Source organism: Aptenodytes forsteri, unplaced genomic scaffold (assembly GCF_000699145.1).
Source record: "Aptenodytes forsteri isolate BGI_AS27 unplaced genomic scaffold, ASM69914v1 Scaffold20, whole genome shotgun sequence".
Taxonomy (NCBI): Eukaryota; Metazoa; Chordata; class Aves; order Sphenisciformes; family Spheniscidae; genus Aptenodytes; species Aptenodytes forsteri.
Window position 1 is genome coordinate 3,620,997 of NW_008795523.1, and position 12,612 is coordinate 3,633,608.

A 12,612-nucleotide genomic window follows, 5' to 3' on the forward strand; every position below is an offset into this window, starting at 1 on the left:
CCATGGGAAGGAGTGAATGAATTCCTTGTTTTGCTTTGCTTGCACGTGCGGCTTTTGCTTTACCTCTTAAACTGTCTTTATCTCAACCCACGAGTTTTCTCACTTTTACCCTTGCGATTCTCTCCCCCATCCCACTGGGGGGGGGAGTGAGTGAGCGGCTGGGTGGTGCTTAGTTGCCGGCTGAGGTTAAACCACAACACTGGGGTTGGTTTTGAGCATGAGGAAAAGAAGGCTGCACAGATTGCTCTCTTAAAAATTCCCTTAAACAAGATGCCTATGGAGAGTTTCCTTCACCATATTATACTTTCTATCACCTACAGTAAAGACCAGCTCCTTTACATTCCTCAGCTAACACTCAAGATGCTATACAGTGTTTTCAGATTAACAGGTAACAAATGAGATAGACACAAAGCTTTAGTTAATATTAAGCGAATGCTGTGAGAAGTCTTATTACACAGTGAAGACAAATCAGACGTTTAGGCAGGCTGAACCTCAGGCCCAAACAATGTATTGAGGCTGGCCTAAAGCCACACAGGCTTCAAGCACGTGTGAATAGGTAAACTTGAGTCCTCCCACAGGAACATTATTTTGCATGCCTGCTGGCCCACACTTCTTGCCCAAAAGCTGTCTCTCAAGCCAGGCGAGTTTTCAGATCATGTAACCACTCACTTGCAAGTACTCTACATAGACATACACACTGTTACATAGAACAACTGCCCTGTAAATCTCAGAACCCAAGCTGCAGGTGTTCAAAGCTTGTGTGTCTTACTCCACACCCGAGTATTCAGGGGCAGAGCCAACAGCCCTCACAGTCCAAGCGCTGATGCTTAACTAAACGACAGATTTTCTGATCAGATTTTCAGATTTTTTCCTTCCCAAGAAGGACTCGGTGGGAAGCTCCTCAAGTGCTACATGTTCCAACCTCTGCCCTAGCTTTTGTAAAACAAAAATTAATGCATAATTTCTAAGCATGGCTCATCACTTCATTATTTAATATAGTGGTGGTTATTTTTCTCTGTATTGTTGTAACCACACTCATACAATTCAGTGAACAGAGATGAATTTATTTTTCAGCATCACCTATTTGTAGTTCTGTTTACCTATGGCTGTGAATCTCACACTTCAATACTAGTTCTCTTACATTCCTTGTCACTGTCCTCTGCTTCTTCTGGGGTGTCTTTCTGCTCAAATGCTTTTCTGAATGGTAGAATAAAATCTGCTTGTCCAGGGGACAGGTTAGGAAATGTGGCATCAATATACTTTTGAAAAGCTTGTCTTGTTGCTTGTATTTCAGTTTCCAGGCTGTCCTTCCAATCTGTCATCTTTTCCAGTTTTTGCGTGAGAGTCTTTACCTGTTCTGCTGCTGCTTTCAGCGTAACCATCACTTTTTCCAACTCATCAAGATGTAGGGTCTCTGCTTCTTTGAGCTGTTTTTCAGTCTCAATCTGATTCTCTTTTCGTGTGATACTCAGCGCGATATTAATCTCATGATGTTTTTCTTTGTTTAATTGCTCTATACCCTTATGATATAGTTCCTCAGCTAACATACTTTCTTCTTTGAGTTGCTCTAAGTGCTTTCTATTTGGAAAAGAAAAAGAAGAAAAGATTTGTAGGGAACACCTGTTATTAAAGAATATTTAAAAAACAATTTAAGTCTATTCAGGTTGATGTAAAACCTCTCTTATTCAACTATAAATATACATGAAATCAGAATTTGATGTAGGACCTTTGAAACAAAATAGGGTAAAAGAAGGCCACTGATGATGCAGAAAGGCAGCTGCAGAAGATTGTATTTCTGCACGTGTCACATCCAGCGATAGTTTAATGATGCTTGCTTCCAAATGAAAAATATAAAGGATTACTATTTCACTCTTCATTCAGGTCTCTCTTTGAGCTAGCACGTAAGTATAGAATCATAGAATCATGAAGGTTGGAAAAGACCTCTAAGATCATCGAGTCCAACCGTCAATCAGTACACACTGATTTTCAAATAAACTTTGAACAATTCTGCCCTCAAGTAAAAATGCTGTCTTGAAGTGAAATCAAAGAACTGATTTCTAGAATACAGATTCAACTGTAATTTTGTTTAAGTGGTACTGAGAACATCTTTGTGCTAGCACGTCAGTAATAAAACATATAATTTATATTATGTAGTCAAAACATTATGGGTGCTCTTCACCAGAGTTGGCTCAGGGACACATAAACACTGGTGCATCAGGCACCCATTAAGGTTACTGAGCCAAATACTTCAATGCAGAGAAAACAGTTTCTGCCCTCTGTTATTGCTCCCTCCACTTTGCTGGACATATTTTCGCAGAACTCTGCTAACATGAGAAGTTAAAGAGACCAGCTAAGTTTATGCGGAATATGATTTATCTTTGTCAGAAAGGGCATGTTTTAATAGTGAAAATGAAGGTATTAAATAATGGATCAAAACTTAAGTGTGACTCTGTTCCGAAAAAAAAAAGCATCTTACAAAGGAACACACCTGAACTGATCTTTTCATTGTGAGAGTATAGTGTTATTTTGTTGTTTGTGCTGTCAAAAAATTAAATGTATTCTACTCTTAAGGGAGAGGGGTGTGTTATTATTTTGACATCAAAGCTCTTTAATTCACAACGCTTAATCTATATGAGTAGAATCTCCTGTGCCCTGCAGATCTCCATATGAACCCACCTTTTTCAGTTTTGCATAGATGTCATGAATGGCACAATAGGCCCCTGAGATCTTTATTCTTGATGACTAAGTCAGCCATAAAAAGCAAAACTTTTGGATCCTTGGTTGGCTTTGTGATACTAGCTTTTAGGAACAAAATACGTTTTATTTGTACATGGGGCGTCAGCGAGAGTGAGCCTGCAACTCTTGCTGGTCACTTGACATTTCCAAATACGTTTTTTTCTAAAGGGTCTATCGATCTTTTCCTAGAAGACCCACATCTGAGCAACGCTGATGCAATTCCGGTCATTTTCTTTAGCACAGCGTGTTTGCCAGTCAAGTCAGGGGAAACACTAAGAGCACCTGTGCTGTCTGGCTGCTTCCTTCAGGGCTGCTTCCCTCTCCTGTTTCCTGGCTTTGGCCACTGCTTGCATCTTCTCCCGGGCACACTCCATGAGGACACGCTGAAGTCTGTGAGCCATGCGCTGCTCTGCAGCTTCAGCCTCTCTCTTCCGCTCATCCTCCATGTACTGCTGCATCTCTGCCTTTGCCTTCCTCACCTCTTCCTTAAGTGAAGTTAAAAGTAGAAGTAAGTAGTGACAGCAGCTTATTGCTCAGTCGTCTTTAAACAATACCCAGCAAAGCCCAGCAGAACAGACTTCAGGAAAATATTACGGGGCAATTACAGTGACTTATTGTACCATCATTCCACATCATCCACGTTTTCTACATAAGGCACAAAAAGTTCCCTGATGTATTTTCTTCACAAGCTCACGTGGCCGGTGGCATGGTTTTAGAGTGAGATGGAGAAGCAGCCCGGCCCTTGGTATGCTCGTCAGCAAGATACTGCTCTGGCTGATACATAAAGATATGACAAGTATGACAACAGGTTGTCTGGATGGACATACATACATCTGGAATCTCAGACAATATATACCAATACACCTCTGTTGCCATTATAGGCCATGCCACACCTGACCATATAGTAAAGCAACCCAACCCACTTAACTCACTGCCCAGTCATCTACGCGGCTTTGCCACCATTCACAGTTCTTTCCAAGACCCCTGACAAGTGCATCCTCTGTGGAAGTGGCAAGACACTGTTGGGAAAGCTCTGGTTGCTTAGATCTTGGTGGGTTTTCTAATGCAGGATGAGCAGAGTTACATGAGGTCTGCTGTAAATCTCTTGCAGCATGTACAAGCTCTGTATTCTGTATATTTTTGTGGATACTGGTTGTTTGTCTACTGCTGGCAAGTGGAGTGACAAATAATAGGACCTGCCTACAAGAAACCTAACTGAAACCATTTGACCATTAGTGGTAGTGGAACAGCCACATCAGCACTGCTGCAAAAAGCCATTCCTGAGGCTATCAGCTGAAGGCAGTTGTCTTTGACCTTTTTTGACATAAAAAACCACTTCAATCACTCATTCAGTGATATGTGTTGTTGGCTGCCACTATCTGTTTGCTTAGACAGATGCTGAGTAAATTTTCTGCCGCCACGTCTCCAAGCCAGCTGCTAGTGAGCAGTTAGCTTACTGTCAACACACCTCTTAAAATGAACTGCAAGAAACACAGACCACCAAATCTAAAACATCTTGCAATTATTTTAGTTGTATCTGCCTCCTCTTTTGTTTCAGCTGTAGAATTCTGTATCTGCTCCCTAGTCCTTAGTCACTGGAGCCAATGTTAGCAGGACAAATGGTACATGTTCAAATCCTGAGCACTCAGGTCTACCAAGATATGCGATAGGCTTATGGCAAGTAATTGCATGATTAAACACGAGGAACTGAGCTTCTGCCAACTATTGTCAGCAGATGCTATGACTGCAAAAGACAGAGCTCCCTTGGAAAACAGCTCCATAAAACGGAATGAACTCTGACGGAAACTTACGACCGCTGTAAACCTCCCTGCTTTCCGCTTGAGATGCCAAGCACATTGCTTTGACTGCCTGCAGTATAAACAGATAGCTATTTAGAAACTTGTATAAAATAAAATTCCAAAGCAAAACACTCCAGCAATTCTCTGCGCACCCTTCTTCTGCTGGTGGGAGGCTGCAAGACTAAGGGTGACAGCTGTTAGATGGACTGCATAATGCCTGACTGAGGAGTGCTCGGATGCTCCAGCGGTAAAAAGCGCTGTGAAGCGGTACAGAAAGCAGGAAGGCTCAGATCCAGGAGGCAGTTGCCCTCCTTTCTCTTTGTATATCTCTAAGTCTTTTCTCAGATATCCAAACAGCTATATAAAGCATGTGCTAAGCATATATTGAAATACAAAGCTACAGCTGGTGTGCTTCATTTAGGAATATACATATACTGGCAGTTTTCCTTCTCCTCCACCCCACTTAGGGTCCAGGTTCAGCAAATCAGTTAAACACCTTTCTAGCTTCGATGGACATGAAACTTCAGGACAGATTTAAAGTTAAGCCCGTATTTAACTGCCCTTAAGAAATGCACCTAATCAGGTTCAGTGGCTGGCTGAATCAAGGCCTGACAAGGAATTTTCAACAAAGTTCACAAACTTCATTCAGTTAAAAAAAAAAAAAAAAAAAAAAGGTGAAACCTGCTGAAAGTGAGTTAAAAATCCAGCTAGCTCAAGCTCACATCTCATCTAGCACAAAGACAAAGCCAGTCATCTTTCAGGCCAAGTACTTCTCCTGGCACTAGAGTTCAAATCTCAGCTGAATGAAGGTCCATTTTTGTTTACATAGAATGACATTCTTGGTTGTCAAACACATGGTTCTGTCATGCTGGCTATTTCCACGGTAATGAAAGCAAACCGGTTCATACCCTTAATTCCTTTTCAAGTTTTTGTTTAAGGTCTTGTACAAATGCACTGTGGTTAGCGGCTGCCTCTTTGAGAGCTTTATCCACTGCATCTTCCTTGTGCATTTCAGCCTTTAAAACAAGTTATTATTTAAGTATAGCTGCTCACATTCTATTAACATCCTATTAAGATGAAGCAGAAGTTACATAATCAATAGTTCTGTATTTTCTATTTAAGAAATCAGAGCAAGTTAAATTTAAAACCAGATGGCAAAATACATTTTGGCCCATTTGGCAGTTTTATTGCAGTGATTCCTGTTAAAATGTGGCCACACATTTTAACAGGAATGTTACAACTGAGCCGCCACAGTTGTAACCACTATACATATATATAACATAAAGGGCAGTTTCAGAATCTTATATAGCACTATGGGGAACAGCTTTAACAACCGATAACTTCTGTGTGCTTTAGAGGCCATTTTCAGACCAGATGTAAAATTTGTTATTAATTCAAAGTATGCTTTGTTGTGATCAGAAGCTGGAGAAATATGTGCACACAGAAATCTGCAAAGGAGGAGCTGAAATTTATGACAGCTCTATAGCAGTGACCTCAAAGTTCTTCATTAACTGTCTTTACGCTATAGCAATTATTCCAAAGAAGAATAATCATTTAAATGGCAGGAGCATAATTTAATTTACCTGAGACCAAAGTTCAGCTTTAATTTTTTTCAATGCGCTCTTGTATCTCTGCCTCCTTCTTTTCATGTTGTTCTTGTTGAATGTCTGCTCCAATCTCTGCACAATCAACACAAGCAGATCATGCACAGCAAACAACCGGAGTGCAGAAACCCATGCCCTTCTCCCAACCCCTTTGCTTGGCTCCGCAGCTGAATTAAAAATCAAAAGACGAAAAAACACACACCCTCATTTCACATATAGGAAAACACAATTATTAATGCTTGTGCAGTTCCATAAATGTAGTAGGAAGGTGCTGAACCCAACTCTCACCTTCTAGGCAAGGCTACACAACAGGAGAGCATCACGGGTGTCCCTCCTGACTCCCCGTCCTGACGGCCATCCACAAGGCACAAGCGATAGGTCAGTCCTCAGCTTTCTTGGGAATGATTCACCCATTTCTATCTGTGATCGAACCTCGCGGCAGCTTGGGGGATGGCTTTGCTCCCTTTAGATGCTACGGGTGAGACGGTGCCCTCTTTGGCTCCCTGTGCCCTCAGAGTCCTCCAAGGCTTTCAGTGAGGTCTCTTGCCTCGAGATGCCTTCAGATTCCTTCATGTCACTCTTGGGGCACACAATAAATATCCTCAGGGGGATATGGCAGAATATTTCAGGTGTTTGGAACAGAGCATGCACATACAATGCAATCCCTCTGTCTCCAGGGCTGCTGTGTCTGTCCAAGGCCAAAGCAGCCCCAGTGCTGCAGGATCACAGCTAATCCCTTCTCAAAAGGGGGAGCGAAGCAGCATGGAGGTAAGCCACACTGCTTCACAGGGCCTAGGCCAGGGGTGCTCCCTTTAGCAACATGGATGGGGTCTAAGTAAGGTCTCCTCCTGTGGACATTCTGTGAAAGCAAACAAGTAGCCCTGCTAACTCATTTGAAAGACCGGTCTTCAGCACCAAGGATTGCCCAGAAGAGAAGCCACTGCAGAGGGAGGTGGACAAAGATGCCTTTCTGTAACCCAAAACTCCCCCCGCCCAGTGGGATCTCAGATCCTCCCCCTCCGCCTTTCCTACTCAGTGCCAAGCCTGGGCATTGCTTTGGATCCCATTCTCTGTGCTTGACAGGCCCAGAGCGTCACATTTTCCTGGATTATTATAAAGGAAAATGAAAAAGGAATAGAGCCACAGGAGCTCTAGCTTTCACACAGCCACTGGAGGATTAAGTCTCCCGCTTTCACTCCAGTCTTCTTCCCCACTCCACATGGGTGGGCAAAGTCCTCTCATGGAGCTAACACGAAGTACAAGGAAAGCAGTATCAGGATGCGACAAAGGGGTCAACTGATTTAAATCAGCGAAATAGAAGTCCAACAGTGCATAAATCTTAGCAGCAAGCATGTTGCGCTCTGACTGTGTAGCTTTTCCCCAGTCCATTATATTAAGCAGTAAAGAGAAAATAACTTAAAAAGAGACTGTCTGGCCTTCTGGACCTGTTTTACAGTGTGTGTGTTGACGCAGGGCTGAAGCCTCGTGTTCCGAGATACGCACGGCACTCACCCTGCTGCCAGGGCTCTCAGTACACTGATAATCTCTTGATATTGTTTAAAATTGAAAGCAAGCACACTCCTCTTCACACATTAATTAAAATGCACAACATTATTTCTACAAAATTTTACACTGCTGATCAGAAACCTCTATGACAATTAGGCGTGGCATATAAAGATACTTCAGATTCTTGCTAGATCCTCAAACATATGAATGCCACCATGTGCTTTACTTCATTGTTGAGGTTATGCCAGAAAAAAAATCAAACCTCAAGAGGCTCTACAGAGCCTCAATCTAAGGTCAGCAGCCAGAATCAGGTATAAGAAGGTAGGGTTCAGGATAAAACATCCCAGCTGTGTCCTGTTGAAGGATGAGGGGATGATCTTTGCAAATGTTAAGTCAAGCATAGTTCTTCCCAAACTACCTGAGCCTTAGAAAACATTTGCTAACGGTCTGACAGCTAATTCTCTTTTGCACTTCATTATGCCCAAATCTGAACGCCTTCACGCACCACAGGACGGCTGACCCTGTCCCCCCTCTGAATATGCAGGGTCTATTAATACTCAGAAGGTAAGAGCAGTTCTTTCTTACCGAGATGTGAATGCCTTCATGACTGTCAAGAACAGATGGATACAACAGCTCTTGGAGTTCTCCTAAATCTCAGATTGCGAGGAAAGGATTTCAGAAACAAACTTACCCAGTATATCACGATGAGTGTAATACCGTGTTCTGAAAGGCTTATACTCCCGAATGCGAGCAAAAGTAGCGTTGGAAGGTGGTGGTGGTATTATTTTTGAACATACAGAACAACAAACAAAGGAGTCCAGATCGGGACTTCTAATCATTGTGGTATTCTAGTATTTTCCTGTAATACAGTTACTAAAATGTCAGAACTCTATTCCTGATAGATCTCTTGCTTGCAGGCATAAACGCTTATTGTGGCTACAGGAAACACGCAAGCCGACGAAGGGAGAAAAATCATTGACTATTACTTTTTACCAAGTTAGCTGAAATGTTTGCCTTCAGATGAGGATTCACACATGCTGACAGCTCAGTAACGTGCTGTAGGCAGATGATGAGGGAGGGTTGCACGAAGTGACCCCTTCCAGCCTTAGTACAGCTCCCTACATAGCAACTGTCACTAGGCAGGGCTGGCTTTGCTCACAAAGAACTAACTTTCCATGGTAATAGTTAAGCAGCGTCACAGCAGGCTTTGGCTTTTTCATGCATTTTTTTGTTGCTGAATGTCAACAGTTCCTATTCAAACCATGTAGTCTAAGGAGATTTTAGGAGCAGTACAATAGCTACTGTTTCAGATATTTGAATCAGCATTTTGTTGCTGCTCTTGGTAAAGATGAGAAAGCCAGCACAGACAATAAGAAATTGGCAAAAACCTGAAAGAGCCTCTGCCTGGGAAATCATTTTGACTCACAGTTCCTGTCAAGCCAGCTATCATCCATTGTAGATAATTATTACTACATTAAAGATGAGATTGAGAAAAGCAGACCAAAACAAACTGTATTGGTGCTGTTTGCTTATCCTCCAGATGCGTAAGGGGAGCAGTGCTTTCAGAGTTGAGCAAACAGGTTTTGTTACCGATGTAGTTTTCTTTGGGTGGGGTTTTCTTCCCTTTAATCCCTATACACACATAGTTTTTATGATATAAATCAGGGACTTAAACCAGCAAATGCCAGTATTGTTACTATAACACCCATTAATTTACTACATTCTTCTCTGTATTTGCACTGCTTTATCTCCTTTTTATATATAATTTTTGTAGCATTAAGAGAGTTACCTGTACAGCAGCTGCCACAAATAAATACGGAGAAGCTCCTTAATAATATGGACAAGTCTAAACACTCTAAACAGTCCTTCAGCCTGGGCAGTTCTAAATTAACCTGGTTAACAGGACTTTACCCCATCCAACAGGTAAGAGGCCCCATCTCAGACAGCTTTTCTATGAAGTGCCATTGGCACGCACATCACCTAGACCCTGCCCAGGTCAGTCCCACACCTTTCTCTTTCACCTCCCCCCCTCCTTTTCCCTCAGTAACTTCCAGATCCATATTCACTTCACAAAACAGAATTCAAAATTTTGAGAACCCAACTCCTGCATTATTCCCAAATATGTGAAAATGAGAGACTGGGCTTTCTCACTTCGAATCATCTGCAGGTGTAAGGATCAAAGTGTGTATTTTGAAAGCCTGCAGAAAAACAGGTTAAAATGCTTACTGTAGCACTGTTTTTGGAATAATTGAGTTAAATTCATGCAAACGACCAAGACTCATGCATTTTAATGAACGGAAGAGAACTAAAATCCTGTGTGACCCTTTTTAAAAGAACGGATTAATTCTAAAGATCCATTCACATCCTATCAAACAAAACCTATTCTACAGGATATGCACAGCATGTGATAGTTCTGAATATTTGATCGATTCACCTGGAAAGCCCTTCACGGATCAAAAGGCAAGTAGTTTCCTCATCTGCAAGCTTTCGGATTTGCCCAAGACCTTGCTGTTGTGAGGCAGCTAGGCCCACAGAGGGGAATATGCTTTTAAAGGCTGTAAAAATGCCTTTTTTTTTTTATAGCTTCATGAAAGGTAGAGCTCACTTCCCTTCTCAAGAAGGAGGTAGCCAAACCAAGGCCCAGCTGAATTTAAGATACAGATAACTGCAAAACATGGATAGGAGGAAAAATTGCAGGTTCAAAATGAAGGATTTAGAGGGAGATACAGAGAAATCCCATAGAGCAACTGCTATCCCTCAAGGCAGTCAGTCACCTATTTTATCCTCAAAACCAAAATCTTTCGGTAACAAAACCCAAAGCAATTCCCAGAGTGGCAAAGCAGATGTCCCTGCACGTTCTTTCTTCTTTGGCTTGACAGAAGCCACCTTGGCCAGAAGAGGGTTAACAAAGAGGTCTCAGCTTCTTGGGAGCCCTTGATGGGGCTGTAAGTATGAGGACCAGAATGGAAAAATGCAACCAGAACATTAATAAGGATCCATGGTGGAAAAAGGGCACGGCCTGGTATGCGCCCTCCCACCACGTGTTCTGGAGTTTGGTTAATGGGGTACTGTCTAGGAAATGCCAGGCACACAGAAGTAGCTGGAGGAGCTCATAGGAGAAGGCCTCAGTGCTGGAACAGCAAAGTATTCACCTGTACAGTTTGCTCAAGGTAAAGGCTCACAGGGGACCACCTCATGTGCTAAGGAAACACCACAACGCCCGCCTGCCGTCCAGCCACACTCACAGCAGCACCAACCAGCATACTGCTGAGGGTCACCTCCAACCTGCAAGCGGGGCTGTTGGCAAGACTGGGCTTGTTCAGGTCGACACATTCTTTTCTCTGTGTCTGTAAGAACCTGTTGATTTTAGACTTTCCGTTCCTTATTTTGAGTTCAGTAACCTAGAATAAATTAATGTTACATAATGTACTTTGCAATATAGAGAAATTTAATTTTCGAACGCAGCTTAAATAAACCAGTCCTGCTGACGAGTCAAGAACATCCCACAAGCTCTGGCTAACCTAGGGTTATACATATTGGTTGGCAAGCTGATACTGGTATGTTCACTGATCTGCTGTCCGATGCCAAACAGGAGCGGTAATGGCTGAGTTCTTCCTGCCTTTCTCTTGGCAGAAGCACTCGTTTCACTTTTTCTCCTCTATCTAGCTACTGATTTTTTTTTTCATTTGTAAGGAAGAGTACATTAGCATCCAAGGATTATTTTGGCCAGTATTTTACAAATTCCTTTATTAAATAAAACCCTCCAATGACTGCCTTATCAGATCTTTCTTGCCTTAAAATTATTTTACTTGCACCACTGTTAATCATCAACTTTCAACAGATCAAGAGATCAGCTTTTTCTTTTCACACACACTACATTATGCCTTCTGTTTAAAAAATAAAAGGCAAACCCCTGTTTTCACTTAATCAAAGAGAGAAGTGAGCTGAACTATCATGTAAATTTCTAAGGCATTTACCAGTCTTGACTGCACGTCCGAGTCAATTGCATGTCTTCTGACATACTGTGAAGATCGCAGACAGCAATTCTTAAAATCAATTCTGTGTTCGCATGTATCTTAACTGCAATTTATTTGTACAGGCACAGCATTTTATAAAGGAACTTAAATTGGATTAAACAGCAAGAGAGACATTTATCCATTATTTCAATGGACAGAGAAAAAAAACCAGTAGTTGCCTTGAAAATTTCTGTGACTGATTTACTGATTTCCTTCCTTACGTTGTCAGTCCCACTTGGAAGTTTTCCTCCTCATATACCTGGACCCCTCACTGTCGATTGCTTCATAAAGGTCCTTTTTATTCTCTACCGTTGCATGCAAATAACCAAGGTAGGCCACACAGAGAGTAATTGCTACGAGTCCAAATGCCATCACAGGTTTGTTCTGACCGAAAAAAAAAGAAATTAGTACATTTTTAGTCAAAACATTTTTCATTCATCACAAACATTACATTCTTCAATCTTAGTTTAGAAAGTGAACAGTAAACTATTGTGACATCTGCAAAAATCATCATTGCCTTCTTGTAGACTGATCCAAACAACTTTAACAACAGCAAGAAGGGAGGCCTGATTTTCTGATAGTAAAAGGAATTCCCTATGAAAAAGAAGCCTCTCGTCGCATTGCCCAGTACGCTCTCTTTTGCTGGTCGCAAATGCTGCTTGAGCATGAATGAACAGGCCAAAACCAATTACTACAGGTAACTATTACAAACTTCTAACATAATTCACCTGGATATACTACTGGGACAACATACCCTGCTCCTGCCAAGCAACCTTGATTATACTCCTCTAAACCAGATCATGTATTATCATCACAACATCTACTTTTATTATATGCACAAAATTTCATCCAGTCTTGCTGGGTTCTGCTAGTGTAAATAAAACCTGAGTATCATCACCTTAATTAAAAAAGCAAGAAAAAGAAAAATCCAAAATATCAAAAGGCTACCTA

The 12,612-nt window shown here is 41.8% G+C and overlaps 2 protein-coding genes across 2 annotated transcripts in view; both read right to left on the minus strand.

Annotated features, from left to right (window-relative positions):
- Nucleotides 1-1,081: 1,081 nt before the first annotated feature.
- On the minus strand, nucleotides 1,082-8,484 carry CUNH6orf163 (chromosome unknown C6orf163 homolog). The gene is given in 6 exon segments (XM_009281952.2): nucleotides 1,082-1,578; nucleotides 3,019-3,221; nucleotides 5,444-5,551; nucleotides 6,119-6,148; nucleotides 6,150-6,214; nucleotides 8,337-8,484. Coding segments are annotated over 6 exon segments (1,017 nt in total). The 3' UTR covers nucleotides 1,082-1,115.
- Nucleotides 8,485-11,689: 3,205 nt separating this feature from the next.
- The window catches only part of SMIM8 (small integral membrane protein 8), a 2,447-nt gene continuing 1,524 nt past the window's right edge, over nucleotides 11,690-12,612 (minus strand). Inside the window, exon 3 of the mRNA XM_009281953.2 lies at nucleotides 11,690-12,045. Coding sequence (XP_009280228.1) covers nucleotides 11,887-12,045 — 159 coding nt within the window. The 3' untranslated portion in view covers nucleotides 11,690-11,886. The remainder of the gene's footprint in view (nucleotides 12,046-12,612) is intronic.